This window comes from Nelusetta ayraudi, unplaced genomic scaffold, assembly GCF_046127955.1.
Source record: "Nelusetta ayraudi isolate G7.1 ecotype Tasmania unplaced genomic scaffold, CSIRO-AGI_Nayr_v1 ptg000019l, whole genome shotgun sequence".
Lineage (NCBI taxonomy): Eukaryota > Metazoa > Chordata > Actinopteri > Tetraodontiformes > Monacanthidae > Nelusetta > Nelusetta ayraudi.
The window spans coordinates 4,332,501-4,353,434 of record NW_027466069.1 but is presented as its reverse complement, the minus strand read 5'-3'; the positions used below and the strand labels follow the sequence as shown (position 1 = coordinate 4,353,434).

Genomic DNA, 20,934 nt, shown 5'->3' with positions numbered 1-20,934 from the left:
AAACCGGAAATATCTGTCTGTTACCTCTATTGCGTTCATTTAGCCGGGTTAGTCGAGCTACTTGCGCCATAAACGGTACAGATTAAATTTGACGATGGCTGGAACTGCTTCTGTAGCTGGTGAAGTGTTCGTTGATGCGTTGCCGTATTTTGACCAGGGTTATGACGCAGCTGGCGTCAGGGAAGCGGTGAGTAAACTTCTTCATTCTGGAAACATGCTAACCTCAGCTAGCTAGCTAGCTATCCATGCTGGACCGCACCGTTGTGACAATACATGTTCATTGGAAGAAAGTTAGCTATAGTTGGCTTGAAATTCGACAAACATCAGCTGTGAATATAGTTTTGTTTTTTAATTTAGTTTTATCGTTATTCGACTCGTTCATGCTGTGATAGGGGCTTCTATCACCATGAATAACCCTTGGAAGTATTGTGAAAAGGCGTTAACGTCCAAAACCAGCACGTAGAACAAGTCATCTTCTGTCTTGTAGGCTGCAGCGCTGGTGGAAGAGGAGACGAGAAGATACCGACCCACTAAAAACTACCTGAGTTACATGCAAACACCGGACTTCGCTGCTTTTGAGGTAAAATAAATAAATTAACAAATGACATAAATAAACTTGAGAGATCTTAAAACTAAATTACAAGTATGTACGTGTGTGTCTCCTCCTCAGACAGAAATCATGAGGAATGAATTTGAGCGGCTGTCAGCGCGGCAGCCAATGGACCTCCTGAGTATGAAGAGGTAACGTGTTCACACCTGATCAGCTTTTGTCAATGTTTGGTGATACAGCACAGTTTATGCAAAGGGATCCAATTCCTTTTCCAATTCATTAATGACGAATATTTGGTTAAAATGACAAGTTGCTGCTTCCAATTTACGCCCAGACAATTATTTAATATAGCCAAACAGTTTAGGATTTTGAGTATTCTTTTTCTTTATTGTATCTGCAAAGATATGAGCTGCCGGCACCCTCAGCAGGACAGAAGAACGACATCACAGCATGGCAGGAGTGCGTGAACAACTCGATGGCTCAACTGGAGCACCAAGCGGTGCGTATCGAGAACCTGGAGCTCATGTCACAGTACGGAAGCAACGGCTGGAAAGTCTACAACGAGTAGGTGACCAGAGAACATCTCTGCCAGACTCTCGCTCTGTAGGCTCTTTGATCATCACATCTCGTCTCGTTTCTTCCACCTCCAGCAACTTGGCCTTCATGATTGAAATCGCTCAGAAGGAGCTTCAGAAACTCAGGTGACGCAGCCCCAGGATGCTCGGTTTCAACGGGATGTTTTAAAACTTGTTTCTGCGATTAACAGTGTTGTGTTGTCGGTGTGCAGGAAGCAAATCCAAGACCTGAACTGGCAGAGAAAGAACGACCAGTTGTCAGGAGGAGCCAAACTGCGTGAGCTTGAGTCAAAGTAGGTTTTTATTGTTATTTTATGCATTTGTATAATTCAGTGTACAAAGACAGAACATGTAGGGTGTAATTTTATATCGGAGTAAAAAGGCATATTCCACACGTCAATAATAATCATTGTGTTGTAAAGTCCCACTTGATCTCACGTACTTATACCATCCTGACGTTTTTGTGCCTATTCTCTATAGCTGGGTGTCTCTGGTCAGTAAGAACTATGAGATCGAGCGAGCCATCATCCAGCTGGAGAACGAATTGTCTCAGCTCAGACAGCAGCAGGGAGACGAGAACAAAGAGAACATCCGGCAGGACTTCTAGACTTCTCACCCTCAGCAGCCAACACAGGACGGAAAATCTGCTGGTAGGATGGAGCTGGACTGTCAAGCAGCATGAGGAGGGAGAGTTTACACGTCCAAGACATTTAAAACATTCAGACCGAATAACCCAGCATCCTCAGCAACAACAGATGTTTTGTTTTTTAGAATGTCTCTTCTCCTTCTCCTGTAGACTAGTGGTTGAAGACGCAGTAGTCTACATGGATGTCCAGTTTGATCTGCTACACAGTTTTGTAAAGGATTGTTGTTTTTGCTGATTCAAACTCAGCAGGTTTTTTGGGTTGTTTTTTTTTTTTTTTACACCTTGATCGTCAGTCATACATGATTATGCAGTCCCGTGGGTCATGGAGCAGCCTGGATAACTCCAGTCTGACCACTTGATGTCTCACTTTCAGGAATGATTGGGCAGCTGATATTTCTTATTTTTACATCCACTGCTCTGCTTGACACACTTTCGAAATGCCTATTGTACAAAGTCTTGTATAGACCCACTCTCTGTAAAGCCATAAATTCTCCCAAGTTGTAGCAGTTATTTTAACTGATAATCTTCATTTAATTTGTGAACCAACAGAATTCAGTTGTTTAGAATAAAATGTACAGACTGTGAACTGCATTGAAGCAGGTCCCAGCCAAATCTTTTTTTTTGTTTGTTTTTTCATAAAATAAACCTTTGCGTATTCAATTGGCTTAATTTATTCTCGTATCACAGCTTCAAAGTGGTATTTTCATTTTGAATTTTAAATGGAGCTTTAGTTTAATATGTCTTAAAACTACTAATCAAGTTGAACTAAAATGTAATCAGGAGATTTTAGTGAGAAATTACACTAAAGAATACTTAGAACACACAAATTGAATATGTAACTTTTATATATTGAGTTGCACATTAAGAGAACGAGACTTCTTCAGTTATTTATTGATTGCCACATTACTTAGAGTGTGCATGACAAGTCATTCCATCACAACTGCCACACTTCCGTCATTCTTCTTTTAGTCAGATTCATCAACAAAAACCATTAGAATGTAATTACAATATGAACACTGTGGCGTATCAAAAAGCCCAGCTGCATGAGATTATCTTGGTAGGGGGTCAGGGGTGAAGCCAGGTGTCCAGCACAGGAAGAGGGGTGTGCCAGAGCACTGAAGCTAGACCAGGTTGAAGGGGAACCTGACATAAACCAACACTAAAAACCCTTCTCTCCCACAGCTTTCACCCACCTCACACACTTCAGGCACCGTCGCACTGGATTCCACTTAAGAGACTACAGGGTTTTCTCCAAGAAACAGAAGTCGTCCGCTGTGACTGAATTAGATTGGACTAAGTGAAAAAAGTTTGAGGGAGAGCATCTGCCAACAGCGAGTTAAGGGAATCTAGGGTATTTTGGCCGGGTTCCAGTCTATATACTGAGAGTGTTGAGTGCTGGTACTAAAGTGACGGCATCAGGCAGGTTCTGGTCCTGATGTCCTTTGCTCTGGAGAAACTTCTGCCGATGCCTTTCCTCTTGTCGCTTCTTCTTCTCCAGCCTCTGCTGCTCCTTCCTCTGCTTGTTTGATACCTGCGTGTAAGAAAGAAATACACACAGCACCATCTTTACTAATGTCACTGAAAAGATAATGCAACGCAAAGACGCTCTTATTCCAACGTACCTTTGATTTTTGCATATTGGCACCATCTCCTGACTCTCTCTGCTCACTGCACGCCGAGCAGGATCCGGAAGCACACTGGCCCTGGCAGGACTGGCCAAGCATGGAGCCGACCAGCCACTCAGCATTGATGGTTGCAGCGCTCAGCTGGAGCAAATTCTCCTCATCACCTGGAAACAAAACAGCCACAAGGATAAGAATTTATTTTAAGTTTAGAGCATCAATGGAACATCAATTGGATGAGACAAGCTGGAATAGATGAACTGTGCTTTCGATTGTCTATTAATGCCTAATTTCTCCTGTAAGTCAATAGCTACGTTTCCACGACCGGTTTTTGCAAAAATAAAAGCGATATTTCTAAAATTTCGACAAAGTACAATTGCGATTGGCAGGCGTTTCCAGTGAATGGTGCAAAGCGCACCAGCCGCAATTCTTGTGAAATCTTGTCCCGCAAGAATTCTCGCAGGACATAATTCTCGTAAAATCTCATCTTACGCAATTTACAAGAATTGTTTGCTTTTGTTTGTTTGCTGTCAAGAATGTGTGTTATATTTTTCTCTTTGATTAATTGTAAAAAATATTCCATTTCCTCCTCCGTCCAAACAACACGCCATTTCCACTTGAAGTGAACTGATCACGTGACCCTGTACATCATGTCAGCTGACGTGTAAATGCGAGAAAAGTGTTTCCATGACACTTTTGCGATGTACCTCTATATCGACACGTCTGAAAAACCACCTCATGAGATCGTCAAAACCTTTTTGCAAAATTTAAGAGGTTTTTCAAAGTTCAGGTGTTTCTATTACCGTTTTTTAAATTACGATATTTATGTTTTGCATCTAATTCTAGGGGTAATGGAAACGCAGCTCCTGAGACGAGTGGAAATCCTGACCAACCGTGGATTCCTCGATTCTTGATGGAGTTTAGGATGACATTGTCGTCCTCTGACGCTGACGGAGAGGAGTTTTTCTTTCGCTCCTTCTGACCGTCCCCAAACTCTCGCTGCTCCCCTTGTGAGTTCTGCAAACTCTAGAAACAGTGAATGAAAAAACAAAAAACAAAACTAAATGCCGACATTGAGAGAGAGAGAGGGGGGAGGGGGGGGGGGCTTCACTACGGATGAAGGAGAGGGATATTTCATCCTAAATGATTCATCAGCGTTTTAGAGTGAGGGTACCTCTATACGAAGCTGAGCGGGACTCTCCGAGTTGTCTCCAATCCTCCTCACACTGTCATAGTGATCTCCGTATCGGTAGGCAATGTGTAGCTCTCTGCCCGACAGCTTCTCGACGCCGTTTATCTGCAGCGCGAGAGCGACAACAGTGAGACGACACAAATGCAAGTCACGCCATGTAAAGCAACAGCAGCTGCAGCAGCTGCAGTGGTGCTAGTGTGAAAGTCTTCACATGTGCCTACCTCCCACAGTGGGGTGTTGAGCTGATGGATCACCACTTTCACCTGCTGACTGCGAGCAAAGGCCACGATGGCGTCATTGCCGGCAAACGTTCCAGGCTGAGAGAGGTTGGACACTGCAAGGAGGAAAAGAAGGCAGTAGTAAACCCAGGGATCTTTCTATGGCGTAGACGTGGTTTCCTAATTAATCTTAATACCTGTTGATTATTTTTGTAGATTATCTACTGCGCATTTATTTCCACAGTGAACATAAAAAGAAAAAGAAACCTCAGAAAAATAGTTTTGTATCATCTATGAGAAAAGGACAATTCAATACACTGTTCAGTATTTGATGTACTAACCACATTGTGCAAACAACCTCTTTTTAGAACATGGGCAACTATGGACTTTGGAACAGACGGTTTTGCAGATGAAATATAAAATATCTTTCGGAATTGGCTGACTGGGGATCCTTCACTGTCTCTTCACATTCCCTTCCACTCAGCTCTGCTAGTAAAAACAGATGGCCACCAGGGGTCATTGCACAGTTGCTGGGCACATTTGTTTCTAATTTTAAATCCAGAGACTTGCCTTGAGCAACAAAATGACAGCAAAGTCCACTGCCAGTACCGGATGGCCACAATGCCTCCATTTAATTTGCTGAGCATTCACAATCAAGCACTTACAATGCTGTGAGAAAGGGACGTCGTCCTCGACAAAGGGCTCAAAGTCTTGCCGATGGGACATCATATACTGGACAGTTTCCTGCCGAAGCCGGAGGTGACCCCGTGAGTGACCCTCTAATTGGTCACCGAGAGCTCTGAACAGGCAGTTCCTGCAGAAAGTAAAGACAATGACTCGATTGTCTCCAAATGACTCTAAAATTGCATAGTAGTCTTAAGGTTCTCGGACAAAAGATCAATTTGTGTTAATAAGAAAGGCCTTTAAGCATTTATGCATTCAGTGTGATTCTTTGAGTGTGTTCTGGATTTTGTAAAGTTGTTATTAACAATTGCATAATGTCTAAAACAATTTAGCTTAGTTGAAAACAGAGAAGAAGCTGTACTTTAGTCATAGAGATCGCACTCTTTCATTTCTGAATGGGGAAATAAACCTGATAACTTGGGTTGAATTTTAGAGCTGCGCTGCATTATACATGAACAGAAAAGGGAAGCAGTAAGGACGAGAGCAGTGAGATTCCATGTGTTCTCTCTTGTTGTTACCCGTCTCCAGGAACTTCTCTCAGCTTCAGACCCAGAGCCTGAAGCTGGTTGGAAAAACTAACAAATTCAGCTCCGTCATCGCTGTCCTGAGGCCGGTTTTTGCGATCCTTTGCGATGGCTCTGCGCGCCGCTCTCTCATCCCTCTTTCTTTCTACATCATTTTTCTTGTTACTCCGTCCAGTTTTGGGCGTCTGCTTTCTGGACATGCTGGTCTAAAATGGTTTCCAAGTTGGGGGTGGAGTGAGCAGCACGCTGTGATCCTTTTTCATGCAAACGTGAGCTGGCACTTGAATTAACTACTGTCCTACATCTGGAACCTTTTAGAAATTAAAACAAACAAACAAACAAAAAACAACAACAACAACAAATAAACAGAACAAGGGTTACTGGACGGTTTTAAGTAACATCTGAACGATCACATTTTCTAAAGTAATGGTTAAGCCAATAGATGACTAACAAGAAGCACTGATTAAAACATTCCTTGATGGGCACCACTGGGGTCAAAGGTGAATTTGAAAAATAATAAAACGCTTTGCTTGCTACAATGTAAGCAGCGCATCAGTAGCGGTCACATGACTACACCGACCATTTATTATTATTATCATTAGTAGTAGTAGTAGTAGTAGCAGCATTTTAGTTTGAACTCACACGAATTGCTAGGGAGCACCGTCAACTAGCTAACGGCTAGCTAGCTGTCCAAAGATGTTTGGACCCAAGTTACGTAACATATAGTATCCTCCTGTTTGTCGTAAGCTGAACACAACACCAATAGAGCCGTAATTTCCTAATAGACAAAGATTTACCTTATTTGAGTGGGGAAACATCCACACACGTTTCGTTTCTAACTTGTTTTAGCTTCTGAGACGAAGGGAGTGATTATCCGTCCCTTGTTTACAACTCCACTTCCGCATACGTATGTGTAACGTAATTTGTATGCGTCATGACGTACGGAAAGTGATACGGGTCAAACCACAGCGTTCAACGGGAGAAGACTTAAACAGACGGGAGAAAAAGGTGCTAAAAAGTGCAATCTTTTGAACTAACAATTTAAACAGTCAAACTATCAAACTAATTAATTCAAATGTATAGATATACTTCCTTATCTACTATCTATCTCTCTATCTCTCTATCTATCTATCTATCTATCTATCTATCTATATTTCTATCTATCTGTTCTATTTATCTGTCTGTCTGTCTGTCTGTCTGTCTGTGTACAGTGACTCATTCTATAATGCAGACTGTGTGACTCAGGACAGAGTAGGAGGTAGAGTTACAGTTGTGAAGGAGATTTCTTGCCTCTGATCATCACTCCACCTTCTGTCGTGTTGAACTCCCAGAAAATCTTACACACCACCAGCTCCTTCTGATGACTCCACACAGCTGGTAAAAATAGTGTGGGGGTGGAGTGGGATAAGACGCAATAACAGGGTGTTTACAACATTAAAAAAAAAAAATAGTCACACTGAGACAAAAAAAACAACAACACAGCCTCAAGGCACAAAACTGCAGCAGGCAACAGAGGATTCTGTGAGCTGTACTATCCTGTTAGCTAAATATACATAAAAATATCAATTGTACCATATCACTGACTATAAGAGTCCCACATCCTCATTAGTTGCTGTGTTGTTTGCTATACATCTTAATGAGGCACGGAACAATGTGTAAACAGATGTAAAGGCCTGAAGGCTAACCAAGCATTCGAGTGTGAGCACCAATCAGCATCAGTAACCTGACTAGAAATAGAAATGTAGCAGAGCGTGGATAACAAATTGTTAAAAAAGGGTGCATATATGTGCATTGAAATATGTTTACATATGACTGTATGTGGGTCGGTTCCATAGAATGCTTCCAATTCTTGGGGAAAAAAGACATCCAGTCTATAAGGCTAGATGCTCTGAATTTCTTTTGAGAAAATGCAGTTCCTTGGACCAATTAAAAAAAGGAAAAGATATACGGCATTTAAATGTCCCACTTCGAGATTTTATTTGTCATAAAGGCATCTGGAGTGACAACTTTGTCACTTAAGCTAGTCCTGTGTTTACTGCCTCAACCTTTTTAGTATCCTGTTTGAAGTGATCTTTTGTTGTACTTTCAACACGTTAACGGGAAGCAAAACAAGATGGCTGCAAGGTGCCTCTGAAGCCAGAATGAAGCACCTCTCCACCTCTCTGGAGCTGCCTGGCAAATACTCTCTGACATCACACACGGTGATTACAAGAACTGTGTGCTTTAGCTCACGCTGTCAGTCACTGAACAGTGGATTGAGCAAAGGTGAGACTGTCTTAATGGAGTTTTTACATTTCTTTATGGACTTCATTGAGTAAAGCACTGGTAGAAAACACCTTCAAATTGATTTCTATGGGAAATTAACAAGAGACAGTTGTGAGTGAGGGTCAATGTTTAAGAAACAAAACCATCTGATTCCCAAGGTCAAAGAGATATAAAAAAAGAATTGTTGGTGTTCAATGCAAGTTATCGAAACCTTGCTTTTAGTCTGGGTGCTTCTAAAATTCCTGCGTCACTATCCAATTGACGTGTACAGATACGTAGCTCTCATGCAGCCACAGTTGCATACACAATCTAGACTGCTTGGGTGTCTCCAGCTCCACTAATAAATCTTTACATTATCCCCGCTCTAACCCCTGCAGATTTTAATTAGAGACTGCTACACTGGTGCCCAGTCTGGCAGTGCGAGTGAGCAGGAAGAGGTCAGAAATGAAGGAACTCTGGCCGTGTGCCTGCATGTGACGACAGCAAGCGTTGGTAGCGGTGAGAGTGCTTAATAAACAATTTACAACCATGGATATTAATTACTTCTTCTCCTTCTTCTTCTTCTTCTTCTTCTTCTTCTTTAAAAAAGACATAGTTGGAAGAAAAAAAAACAAGAAACAAGAAAATGTTATCCAGCTAAATGTACGGCGCTTGTGGTAACTGTCCATGGTGCTGAAAACGATTTATTTATAAAAAGAAAAAAAAAGAAAAAAAAGAAAAGAAATTTAAATGGCTCACGGGTTTCATGGTGAATATTTATGTCACTGCAGGAAAAACAATGCTAAGAAGGGCTTGATGTGTCTAAATGTCTAGACTAGACACACATGGCGCTGATTATGGTCACCAATTTGTTACGTTGACCAACCTAACAAATTGGAAGAATTTTTCTAGAAAATTGTTTTCAAATCTCCAAAACTAGAACCTAGATTATCACAGTGTTCGAATATTACTGTAAACATACACAAACAAAAATGATAGTTACTGCAACCTGTGACGTTTTGGTGCAATTGAAATATCCCAATGACATATTATGGCCATAAAATTTGTGAAGCATAACCTGCGAAAGAAAACGACAGCTCTTTGAACTTCCCAAAGAGGTTTATTTTTCCAATGAAATTTCATTCTCAGTACGAAATTTGTGTAGTTGTACAGGAAACGATGGGCAGTGGCGTTGAATGAGAAGAGGAGCTGCAATGTGGGAAAGAAGAAGGAAGCGTGTGTTTTTACGAATGTCTGTGTGTTGGTGTAAAAAGAAAAGAAAAAAAAAACCGTTGAGCCCCAGAATGGGACCATGCACACCAACCACGAGTATTGGAGCCGGTGCACCGCCAGGTAGCCACTATAAATACTGAGCCTATAGGCTGAGACCATGAAAGCAGCTCTCCCCTCTCACACCGCCCACCGCTCTTTCTCTTTCTCTCTCGCCCCCCACCTCACTCTCTCACACACTCTCTCTCTCTCTCTCTCTCTCTCTCTCCCTCTCTCTCTCTCTCTCTCACACACACACACACACACACACACACACACACACACACACACACACGGTAACGTGCGCGCGCGCGCGGGGCTCCAAAGAGGTGGGAGTGGAGGCTCTCGGTTAGCTGCTGGAAGCCAGGATGGGATGATCATGCGTGTCTGGCTCCGGGCGTCGATGCAGCTGCCGTTGTGGGATCTGGACTGGACTCGGGGTGCAGGGCGGGTCTGAGGGTTGTTGCTTTTTTTAAAAAATTTTGTTTTAGACACCGACGGGTGAGCGACGCGACGCGGAGCCGCATGTGGAGGAGACCGAGGCATTCTCGAGGAAAGACGAGGGCGATGGCCGCGGAAGGAGTTGCTGCAGTTCTTTGAGAGAGAAGTCGTGCAGGGTTTTTTTTTTTCCTTCCTTCTTATTCTTCTTCTTCCCCCCCATCTCCTCTCCTCCCCCCCTCTTTCCGCCGATGGAGGAGAGAATCGGCCGGCATAGACGCGCAGTCCCTGGTTTGGAATAACTTGGAAGACGCGGTGCTGCTGGTGCTGGTGCTGGTGCTGGTGCTGCTGCTGCTGGGGGAAGGATACCAGGGGCATCCCTGGGAGGATACAACGGGAACCTTACTTGTTCTTTTTTTGAAGCCGTGTTTAATCATATATTTATTTTTGGGGGGAGTCTTGATTGTGAGATTTTTGCATCACTAATTAGAAGAAGGCTGCTTTCTTTGGAGCCGGCGGCAGCCGCATCCCGACCGACCGACCGGGGGAGGGTTGGTGGGTAGGTGGGGGGTGTATACTTGGATGGAGAGAGGGTGCAGTGAAGGCTGAGAGAGAGAGAGAGAGAGAGAGAGAGAGAGAGAGAGAGAGAGAGAGAGAGAGAGAGAGAGAGGCGGCTTGGTGTGTGCGTGCGTGCGTGTATGTGTGTGTGTAGGAGGGTACGGAGGGAGACCGGGCAGTTTGAAGGGACGGGGAGCCAGGAGCGGCGCGGCGGCTCCATGAGCTGCTCCTGCCGGGACAGAGCGCCCAAAGCCCAGCCGGAGCGTCTCCACCGCCGCGGGTAGGAGGAAGAGCCACCCGCCCGCCCGCCTGCCTCCTGCTCAGGGGCCACAAGACGGCGGCCAGTTTGGAAGTTTTGATGCATATGATCACAACCACCATGATTTTTATGATTCTTGGTGCTTCAGTTGTAATGGTAAGATCATTTCCAGAACACACAGTCAGCTTCTCATAGATTTTAGTAGAATGTGCCACGTTTATTTTTTTTTTATTTTTTTGAGCCAGGGAATCACATTTTTTTTTTTTAAACCTGACAGATCTATCATTGACATGGGAGCAGATTAGCCTACCTATAATTACCTGCCGCCATAAATAAATAAACAAAGTCCATTTTTAAGGCACGATTTCCCCCGCACATTTTGGGGGAATCGGGTAGATGGTGCTTTTTAATCAAACTCATGTGTTCTTGTCTTTTTTTTTTCTTCCTTTTTTCTTTTTTCAACCGGTGATGATATTAATAAATAATCTGTAGCCGCCTGTAGGAAATAGCCTAGCCTATTGCCTGACATGTCCCAGCTGACTTGCATGCTTCTTTGCAGGCGATAGCCTGTTTAATGGACATGAACGCACTACTGGATCGCTTCCACAACTACATCCTACCGCATCTCCGAGGGGAGGACCGCGTCTGTCACTGCAACTGTGGAAGGTAAAATGCCGTCGTTTGAAATCATGTGGCTGTTTTTTTTTTCTTCTTCTTCATTTTCCTTGTGGCCGTTCAATTCTGAATTTCCCCGAAGAGGCCTCGAAGATTTTTTTTCTTCTTCTTCTTCTTCTTCCCTCCTTCCTGGCGGTGAAGCCGCCGCAAAGCTCAGCCTGCTTAACCGGGGCTGTCTGCCACTGTCACACCGCGGCGGATGTTTTCATACAGCCCCGCACCATAAATATTATACCGCACGTCCTCGCCTGAAATCTCCGTCGTCGTGCGTTATGCGCGTAATATGTGTGCGTTTCTCCGCTAGTGTGAAGCGAGGAGGATTATTAGTCCTTTTTTTCCTTTTTCCTTTCGAGGCTTTTTTTTTTTTTTTTTTGCTGCATGCACGAAGGTGTGTGTCGGAGCCATAACTAGGTAATGAACCGCGGCCAATAAGAGGCCGTTCAAAAACAATCTGAGCATCAAGTGCGCTGCGCGAGATCCACGCAGGCCTGCATGCACACGGTTGTTGGGGAGAAACAGAAACGCTTCTCGGGCCAATTACTGAGGCACAAGTGTTCTGGCTGCTTAGAGTGAAGTCGTTATAGGTCCTATAGAAGAGGCGCTACCTGCTGGTAGATACAGCAGGGCTGGCAAGTGGCGCTTCACATATTAAATTTGATTAAATCAGTGTTTATATGTAGAATGTGTAGATGAGCCTGTTGCCCACGGAGGCAAAATTGGAAATCCTGGAGGTTTGGTCTCTGGTTGACTCATGTCCTGCAGATCAGTGTGTTTAGCTGGAAGTGTGCATGTGTGTGTGTCACCCTCCATGTTTGCTGCAAACCCAGCAGATGCATATTAAAACAAAATAGAATCAGGGGCGCGCGGCGTTGCATATACTGCAGTGAGGGGGTTGATGCTACACAAGCACTTCATTAGCAGCAATACGAGGCCAGCAGCTTTACTTTAGCTCAGTGCGTGTGTGTGTGTGTGTGTGTGTGTGTTTTTTATCTCCTCTGAGTCTAAAACTCCAGAAATGGGTCACCGTTAGGTGTGATTCGCTGGCTTGTCAGGGAGTCTGAGTCAAAGTTTGGAAAGGCTTCTCGCAACACTGTGTGATGTGATGTGCGGTAACCGAGCCAGCATTTGTGTTTGGAGGCAGGCATGATGTGTCACTGGTACATCATGCTTGTGTCATCCCTGATTTGTGTGCCAAATAGGGGGCCCTTGCTAATGACTATCTGCCCAAATGGCAGTTTGTGAGAGGTAATTTCTAGGGGGAAAACGCCAATTTAGCAAGTTGTCGCCATGAGGCACGTACGTTAACTTGGCTGGCGAGCTGGAGGTTCTTCTATAAAGTTGTTGGATTTATTTCACATGTGCATCTGGTAAAGAGGCCATAATAAACCTGTGGAAAGGATTTAAAAAATGAATTTAAAAAAAAACTTGTAAGGTGATTGGAAAAACCTGCTGTTGGTTATATTCGAAGCTGACCAATCAGATTTTTACGACCATGCTAGCCGGGTAGCAACAGCCCAAGCTATTTTTCAGGTTCACAGGATGACACTAGACCATGTGTTACTTTGGCCATGGCACACCTCACTTCAGTAAACTCTTTGGAAATCCGACACACAAACATCTCCCTTTAGTAGTATTGTTTGATCTCTTCTAACACAATCTACATCTACATCTGCATCTCCTCGGTCTTAGCTTGTGGTTTTTGAAGGTAGCTTGCAGGAAACTGAAAGGATGGTGGCTGATTCACAGGAATCCAGGGGTCCACCAAAATGTTTCAGACTGGAGCTTAGAAAGATGGATGAAGAGGATTTTAGACAAGGTCATTCAAACTGTCGGGCGACAGAATCCAATATAAGTGAAAAGCCAATTGACTGTTTAATTGACTAGATGTAATTCAATTTAAAGTTAATAGTAAACACTCTAGTGTAAATCTGTCGGCAACGGAAAAAATCTAAGCAATACTGTATCAACATCCACTGTTTTGAAAACTGACCTGGTAACCCTGGCAACCATGACAGCCCGAGACACAGCTCCTCTCCTCCAGCCAATGTTGGGAAAAGACAGCGATGTGGTGCAGTACACAGTCAAACCTCACATTCCTCTAACCCACACAGTGCCTTCCCCTGACCTGGAAACTCCTCCTGAACCAGATTCGCTCGTCTGTCTACACACAAGCGTCGGTGGTGGAGGGATGAACAATAAAGAAGTACAGTTACACAGCGAGCCGTGTGGCTGCCAGCGCCTTCCGTCCGCCGAGGCGTGGCGCCGGCGTTTTGACACCCGCAGCGCTCACCTTATCAGGCTGGAGGACACAGCCGGTGTCGTCTTATTTGGCAGCATCCAGAGCTCTGATTTGGACGTTGTTGCCGCTCCTGTGGTGGGCGAAAAGCCTCGCTAGGGCAACTGGAAGCCATCAGCACTGTGGTAGACGAGGGAAAGGTGACAGGATGTGGATCCGTGGTCGCTGTGGCCACCAAGATACTCAGAGATTCCTGTAGCACTTTCTGCCCTGATCAAAATACCCGTGTCTTGGTATTTCTCCTGGGGGTAAAAACTGTATCTTGTGGGTTAAAAAACTAAAAAGCAACTGTTACTTTGCAGGGGTGGATTTAAATATGTAAATCTAACCCCTTTATTTGTGTATAGGTATCAGGGCAATGAGGAAAGAAGATAAAAACTCCATATTATGACAAATTCACTTTATACAGTGTTTTCTAACAGTAATAAGTGTCTCTAAAATCTATCCTTGTGAGAAAGTGTGGGCGGGGGGGGGGGAATTCAGCCCTTTATGGTGTCATAAAGGGCTGGGGGCGCCAGTACTTCTTCCAGGTTGGTGCTAACACCCCAAGTCAGGTGTTTGTTCCTTCCACTTGTTGTTGTACACTCGCAAACATGTTGGAGAGGTCTGACAAAGCATCAGCAGGAACGTATGATCTTTTTTTTTTTGCAGGAGGCTGTAAACAGTTGGTTAAGTACACTGTTTCCCAGAGGTCCAGATATTTTTTGGATAATTGATCACGCGATGCTGCTCCGATCCGCTTGAGTGAAGAATGTAAAATAAAGAGGGGAAAGTGGCTGTAATACGGGACCTTTAATGGACCTCTGCGAGTCGCCCAGGACTGACAGGGAGTTTGATCCGCTCCCAAGTGGCGTCACTGCTTCTTTTTTTTCTCCTGGAGCAGGATACTTAAGATGCTAATCTGCAGGATATGTTCGTCTTCTCTATATTCGAGACTATAAAGTGCTGTGGCTTTTCTTTCCCAGATATCATCTTGCTAATCAGGCTGGCTGGCCGAATTTCTTCCGTTTTTACAATTCTTCACGATACTTCACCAAGAGCAACGCGGCGGCCGAATGACATGAGTTGGTTTTTTGGAGCGTGAATTAAGTGTTGAGTCAGTCACAGATGGAGAGGAGCGGTTTATTTTAGATATTAAAAAGAAAGAGGCCTTTCAGGCGATGTCGTAAATGTGGGTGTGCACTTGATGGGGATAGTGGGACTAAAGACGCCCTCCTCTGATATTACAATTGTAGAATCAAGCATTTCCCACGAGCTTCACCCCCAAAGTCGGGAAATCTGGGCGTCTGCTGCCAGACTTGTTTCTTCTCTTTTTCCACTTCATCTGCCTCCCGCATGGCTCGAAGATGTAAAAAAGTGCAACGAGTACTATTTAACTGAAAGTCTCCATGTCCTGAAAAGCCTGCGTCAGTCAAAACGTGTTATCACTGTTATGTTCCAGAGTGTGTGTCGTGTCTGCGCGCTGGCTTACAGCAGTTAAATCTCCCCGGCTCCAAAGAGTTCCCTTGCAGCGTTTGTCAGACAGCTGCCTGCATCCTTGTTGTTGTTGTTGGTGTTGGTGATGGGGGCAGAGGGAGGGTGGAAAAAAAAAAGGAGATTTACTCCCTCCGAGGACGCCGCACAATGCCAGCACACGCTGACTCTTCATATGTTGGCGGATGTGGCGGGATGGAGCCGGTGCTGGACAATGTGACATAAAGTGATGGTGAGGGAGCGGAACAGTCGCTGCTAGAACAGCTGGTCAACGCCGGAGCTGTGCTTCATCTGCTGCTGTCTGTCGACGGCGTGCGCCACTGTTTGCCTTGGATGTCAGAAATCAGAGCTTTGAACTATGCCGAGGTTTTAGTTAGTGCCACTAAGAACAGGTCAGAGAAGCGAGATGGTCTGTCGTTTTCATTTTGTATTGTTAGCCAATACAAGCTAACGACGCTACAAGACGTGATAGTTTGCGTGCGAGAGCGACGCAATCAGCCGCCGCGCAATAGTGTAAAACCCAGTTTTGCGACTGCTATAATTTAGCATAAGATTAGCGTAAGATTTAGCATTGTCTCGTGGCAAGAAAGCAAACTGCAAAAGCCAAAAAGAGCTGTTTATTTGGCATGAAGAGCGTTTTCGAGCGTAGCCGTGGTGCCGCTTCTGCTCCAGCAGGCTAAACATCAGCGTCAGCGACAACAGTCCTTGTTGTTAAAGGCCACCACGCGCTGCTAATCCCTGTTTTCTGATGTCCTGCTTGATCTCACTTCTTCTTATACCAGCCATGACGTCAGAGTAAAATTATGAAACCCTGAGCAGATCCTCATTGTGGGCTGCTGTCGTGGTCGCCTCCTTGCAACTAGATCTGCTTTTTAAGTAAATACAAGTGCTTGTTACCAATGAATAAAGTTTTTGATGTTACTTTTTGCATACCCGTCTTGCCTTTTCCATTTTCTGATGATATATTCCAATAAATGTGAATGTTCTAAATGCTGATTTTAACGGTTTCTGATTTTGCAGCTTTTAGACTTTTGACAAATTGAATTATAAATATTCGCTTAAAAACTGCCTCTCGCATTTTCCCTCCTTCCAAAACGATCAGCTTCGAATTAAAAATCCAGATCAACGGCGCTTCAAAAAAAAAAAAATATATATATTATAGCCAGCCGGGCACTGTTGGCGGCTAACCGGGAAGGTTTCGATGAAGCGCGTGTGGCTGCGGAGGATGGGCACGAGGCTTTAATTTGTCACCCGTCTGTATGAAGCTGATATGATTCATAATTGCTCATTGTTGCCTTGAGACACGAGATCATACGGAGGCTGCTGCATCTGACGCTCTCATCTCCTCTTCCTCCTCCCCCTCCTCCTCCTTTTCCGCGACCACAGGCATCATGTCCACTACGTAATTCCGTACGACGGGGACCATTCGCTGGTGGACTCGTCAGAGAACTACTTTGTGAGTGACAGTGTGACCAAGCAGGAGATGGACTTGATGCTGGGCCTCCTGCTGGGCTTCTGCATCAGCTGGCTGCTGTTGTGGCTGGACGGGGTGCTACACTGCGCCGTCAGGGCCTGGAGGGCGAGCCGGTACTACGGTAAGTTTCAGAGGGCACGGAGAGGGCGGGGCAGGAAATGACACTCAATCCAGTAACGTCAGGGATTCTTTGGGTTGATCTGAAGGCTGCAGTAAGACAAACGGTCCAGCTTTTAAAAGGAGGGCAATTTGGGACAAATGCATGCGTGCAGAAGTAAATGCGCCGCATCTGTTGGGCCACACGGCAGTGTATGACAGAACTTAAATGACTGATCCGCCCCCCTCTCGTAACTCATTTTTGGCAGTAATCACTGGCTTTTGTTTTGCTGCAACCCTCTTGTTAAATCACAACCAGACTTTGGACGTCAGCTGCAATAAACTTACAGCAAATGTTGTGTTTTGACTTTTTGACGAGGCTCCTTTGTTACTTCCACTACACTTTGACCTATATTTCTCAGTCAGGAGCTTTTGTGCGCATATATGTCATTGAGTGTAATTGCTGTTCTGTTCTTCATACAAGTTCTTTTGAAAACCCAAAACGGACTGAAGTATGTTGACAACTTTTATTATTGATAATAGAATAGATATGGGTGATATAGTGATACAGTAATGTAGGAGGTTTGATTGAGATTAGATTTAGAAGTTGTTACTAACATAGTGTCATAACACAAAATATAAACAACAAATAAACTATTCTGTCATATTGTTGGATAAAAAGGATAAAAAGGCTGGAAAGAATGACCTCATCAGCAAACTCAATATGACAATATTATTATTATATTTTAATAATATTATATCATTATTTTATTCACAAACTGCACCGCTTTTTAACATGTTTTTGTAAAATATTTTTTAGTTTTTTTTTAACCCAGCTGTAACTGTCGGACTGCTTTGCTACAGACATTTCAGCGTTAGCGTATTCAGATCAGAGCAGCATCAGAGCAGCGTGTGAACGTTGAATCGACCAGAAAAGATGAGTTTCCTGATGACAGACCACATCAAAACACAATCGCTGTTCAGCGATGGCCTTTGAATTAAATATCGAGCCTTTATATTTAGCGTTTGGAGTCAGATCTGACAGGACAAGAGGCGCTTCCTGAGTCGTCTCCGGTGGACACGCCAGCGTCTCGCACTTAAACGCTAGCTGGTCTCTGTGGGGGCGGCACAGCAAGAGCCAAATAATAAAGCAATGCAGCGGAGTGAAATAGAATATTAATGGAAATTTAAAAAAAAAAATGCAGATGATGCAAAAGCCAGCAAGCGGCTAAAACCTCTCGGAGGGCACAACAAAGAGTTTTGCACGGCACAGACAGCACAGCCGGGGGGCTACATGGAAAGCCCATAGAGCAGTGTTCCTGATCATGGTCTTAATAGCTGAAAAGCACAACTTTTTTCTCCTTTGTAAGGAGATATTTAAAGATTAGTTCATTTGTTCAGTTGTGCAAAAAAAATATTCTAAATTAGAGTACCGTTTTCTGAAAAATAACATCTCTCGTGTTTAAGACGAGAGACTTGGGAATTACTTAGAGGGTCTTGAAAGAGGATCTCGAGCAGCAAATCACACTCTCTCGAGGGTTAAGAAATCGCACAAATAAGCCCAGCTAACACCTAAAAAAAAAATCAATGCTCAGACTGGCTGCCAGTCTGTGACAAAAGAGAACAGGGATTCTGCCGCCCGGTCACCTTCTCCTCGACAAACTGATTGGCTAGAGAGCAGTGTCATGAAGTTGGCTGCGGCACGTCGTCTTTTGCGTTGTAAAGTCCAACGAGTGCATCACAATATTTTGCCCTGGAGGAGCGTAAGGCACGGATGACCTCCTCAATCTCGTCCCTCGCGTGTGTCCATGTTCCTCGCGAGGACCCGTGCTGATAAAAATGAGGTTTTGTGATCGTAACTCGTGCAGAAAAACACAATTAGGCCACTTCAGCATGGAGGGGATTAGAGACTTTATATAAGATACGCCTCTGCTACCGGGGGCTAGGAGTGATAATTAGGATCCCTGACTCTTTAAAAATGAATGTACATCCGGCTTATTCAGCAGTTTCCACTCCGACCACAGGCTGCTGTGAACTTCAGTTAAAAGACGAGATATCTGGGAGTTAATCTGATAAACTGTTGTCTTTGATAGGCGTAAACGATGCTCAAGACAAGTCCCAAGATAGCAACGATCAGGGTGATCTATCACCTTTTCTTTTTAAAGGGCCCATATTATGACTGTAGTCAGATCTTAAATTGTAACTAATTGGCAAAAAGTAGAGAGTTCCACAAAACTTGTGTAAATAGCCTCCTGTTTACAGCCTCCCACTAGGTTGTAGCTTCCTGCGAACTTGGAAGGCAACAAAAACAAGGCGGAGCCAACAGCTATAGTGTGTTGGGTGACCACTGATTTAAAAGACCCTTAATAAAATAATCCATTGCTTGTGACCTTTGGGCCTCACTCAGGGCCGATTTCCAGGACAGTTTTAGCACTTTGTTGAAAGAGCAAGCAAAGGACGTGAAGGATGAACTTTACTACATTATTGTTGGGCTACAGGGACATAATACTGTGAGAACATATAGACAAAGTCCATTTTTACATAGTATGGGACCTTTAAAGTGGAATCACAAACACAGTTAACGCAATTAAAGAGCATTTTCACAGCTTTTTTGCAGATTCAGGGACAGAAATACTGAACTGAAATATTCATTGAGTTTCTCTGCTGATGTCTCCGATGTGGCACCCAGACGCAGTGTAATAAAATGCCAGGGACGGCTTCGCTGTGGCTGTTTGAGAGGCTTCCGCCAGACTAACGAACACACTTTAGCCTCAGGAGTCGCTCTCTGCCCCAGAACTGTCTGCGTGTCAGACTCAGTCATTCAGAGTATTATGACTGCACAGCGGCTCGCTAGTTAGCGCTGTCACATCACTGTAAGAGGGTCCTGACGTGAACCCTGCACCCACATACCCATCGCCACCCCTATCGTACGTACATACATGCACTTTTACGACCAACCTCAGGGAGCCAGACAGAACCGTTTCCAAGAACAGAAAAGTCATTGGGGGAAAGATCCCATTGAAAACATTTGGAAGCAGTTGACCCATTCAAAAAAAAGAGAAAAACTTAAGATTTAAAGGTGTGAACATTCTGTCTGCCACACTCAATCACATCCAGTCAACCACCGGAGGCTTGTGTTATGCCACAGTCGCCCGCCGCTCTCATCACGAAAATCATCTGATCTCTCTCTCATCCATTCATCCCGGCTTGATCTGCACTGAGGGCTGCAGGATGGGTGGAGCCAATCCCGGCTCTCGGTGGGGGGGAGGCGGGGCACAACTTGGACAAACAGCCGGTTCATCCCGGGACGTCAATAAACAGGCAACCTCAACTGACATTAACCTCCGCTTGGCTTGTCTGGGAGAGGAGGTGAAAGGAATTGATGGGGAGGCGCCCTACAGGAAGAACGTGGCAACTCTGCAAAGAAAGAGCCGGCTGAACTGGGAATTGAACCCGTGACCTTCCTGTTGGGCTAACATCCAATCCACCCCTCCAGTATCACATTTTGGATACATTGCTGAGATGACAGGGGGCAGAGCAGCACCGAGGTCAGTCTGTTAAAACAGCGGTATGGTCTAGTTCATTCTAGTTAGTATACCGGTACTCTGATACCCGCCTCCTCATCGTACACATCTGTCCGGCCGCAGCTACTTCAACAACAAGAAATAAAGTTTCAGCAATCAATGCAAAAAGTGGTGCAAACACAAATAAATTCTCTAAAGCGGCATTAAAGCAATGGCTGACTCATCACTAATCACATTTTGAAATGGGAAAGTGAATGTGGTGTCAAAAAAAACAAACAGATATGTATCTTTGCGCATTTTTTTAGTGGTTGTACGGTAATTCTGATCACGTAGAACGCACCATTGGGTTAACACCGCTCTGGTTGCCACAAGAAGGTTGTGGGTTTGATTGTGACTCAATCCTTTCTTGAGTTCAGTCTGCCTTCCTGCCACAGTCCAAAAGATAGAGACCTTGCGTTTTAATTGGTAGATCTGCATTTTCTGTTTGATCAGTGTAGAGGGTTGTTGGTTCTCTGCCGAACTCCGTCCTCAGCTTGCAGGGATAACTCCGACTCCGACCCTGACTGCAGGGGTGGAAGCGTTGGTGGAAATTAGATGCATGGATCGGCGATGAGCGG

At 44.4% G+C, this 20,934-nt stretch overlaps 3 protein-coding genes across 3 annotated transcripts in view; 2 read left to right on the top strand and 1 right to left on the bottom strand.

The window, feature by feature from the left end:
• Nucleotides 1-2,431, top strand: bcas2 (BCAS2 pre-mRNA processing factor). Its single transcript, XM_076026534.1, has 7 exons — nt 1-187; nt 488-580; nt 671-741; nt 953-1,114; nt 1,201-1,251; nt 1,338-1,418; nt 1,606-2,431. The coding sequence occupies exons 1-7, from the start codon at nt 95-97 to the stop codon at nt 1,730-1,732; spliced, it is 678 nt and encodes a 225-aa protein (XP_075882649.1). The 5' UTR covers nt 1-94; the 3' UTR covers nt 1,733-2,431.
• A 214-nt stretch (nt 2,432-2,645) lies between these two features.
• Nucleotides 2,646-6,929, bottom strand: otud3 (OTU deubiquitinase 3). Its single transcript, XM_076026533.1, has 8 exons — nt 6,809-6,929; nt 6,006-6,322; nt 5,469-5,617; nt 4,807-4,919; nt 4,568-4,690; nt 4,287-4,419; nt 3,394-3,560; nt 2,646-3,302 (listed from the first exon to the last, which is right to left on the bottom strand). Exons 2-8 carry the CDS (start codon nt 6,209-6,211, stop codon nt 3,144-3,146), a joined length of 1,050 nt encoding a protein of 349 aa, XP_075882648.1. The 5' UTR covers nt 6,212-6,322; nt 6,809-6,929; the 3' UTR covers nt 2,646-3,143.
• A 2,924-nt stretch (nt 6,930-9,853) lies between these two features.
• Nucleotides 9,854-20,934, top strand: part of tmem240a (transmembrane protein 240a) — a 17,381-nt gene continuing 6,300 nt past the window's right edge. The window contains exons 1-3 of the mRNA XM_076026518.1: nt 9,854-10,935; nt 11,339-11,445; nt 16,610-16,818. Coding sequence (XP_075882633.1) covers nt 10,879-10,935; nt 11,339-11,445; nt 16,610-16,818 — 373 coding nt within the window. The 5' untranslated portion in view covers nt 9,854-10,878. The remainder of the gene's footprint in view (nt 10,936-11,338; nt 11,446-16,609; nt 16,819-20,934) is intronic.

What these genes read in the sequence shown, in the direction of transcription:
- bcas2 (XM_076026534.1), top strand. Translation starts at nt 95, where the DNA reads ATGGCTGGAACTGCTTCTGTAGCTGGTGAAGTGTTCGTTGATGCGTTG. An exon ending in GACCTCCTGAGTATGAAGAG is followed by an intron (nt 742 to 952) that starts GTAACGTGTTCA and finishes GTATCTGCAAAG; the next exon opens with ATATGAGCTGCCGGCACCCT. An exon ending in CTGCGTGAGCTTGAGTCAAA is followed by an intron (nt 1,419 to 1,605) that starts GTAGGTTTTTAT and finishes TATTCTCTATAG; the next exon opens with CTGGGTGTCTCTGGTCAGTA.
- otud3 (XM_076026533.1), bottom strand. Translation starts at nt 6,211, where the DNA reads ATGTCCAGAAAGCAGACGCCCAAAACTGGACGGAGTAACAAGAAAAAT. An exon ending in AGAGAAGTTCCTGGAGACGG is followed by an intron (nt 5,618 to 6,005) that starts GTAACAACAAGA and finishes TACTTTCTGCAG; the next exon opens with GAACTGCCTGTTCAGAGCTC. An exon ending in CAAGAATCGAGGAATCCACG is followed by an intron (nt 3,561 to 4,286) that starts GTTGGTCAGGAT and finishes TTTTGTTTCCAG; the next exon opens with GTGATGAGGAGAATTTGCTC.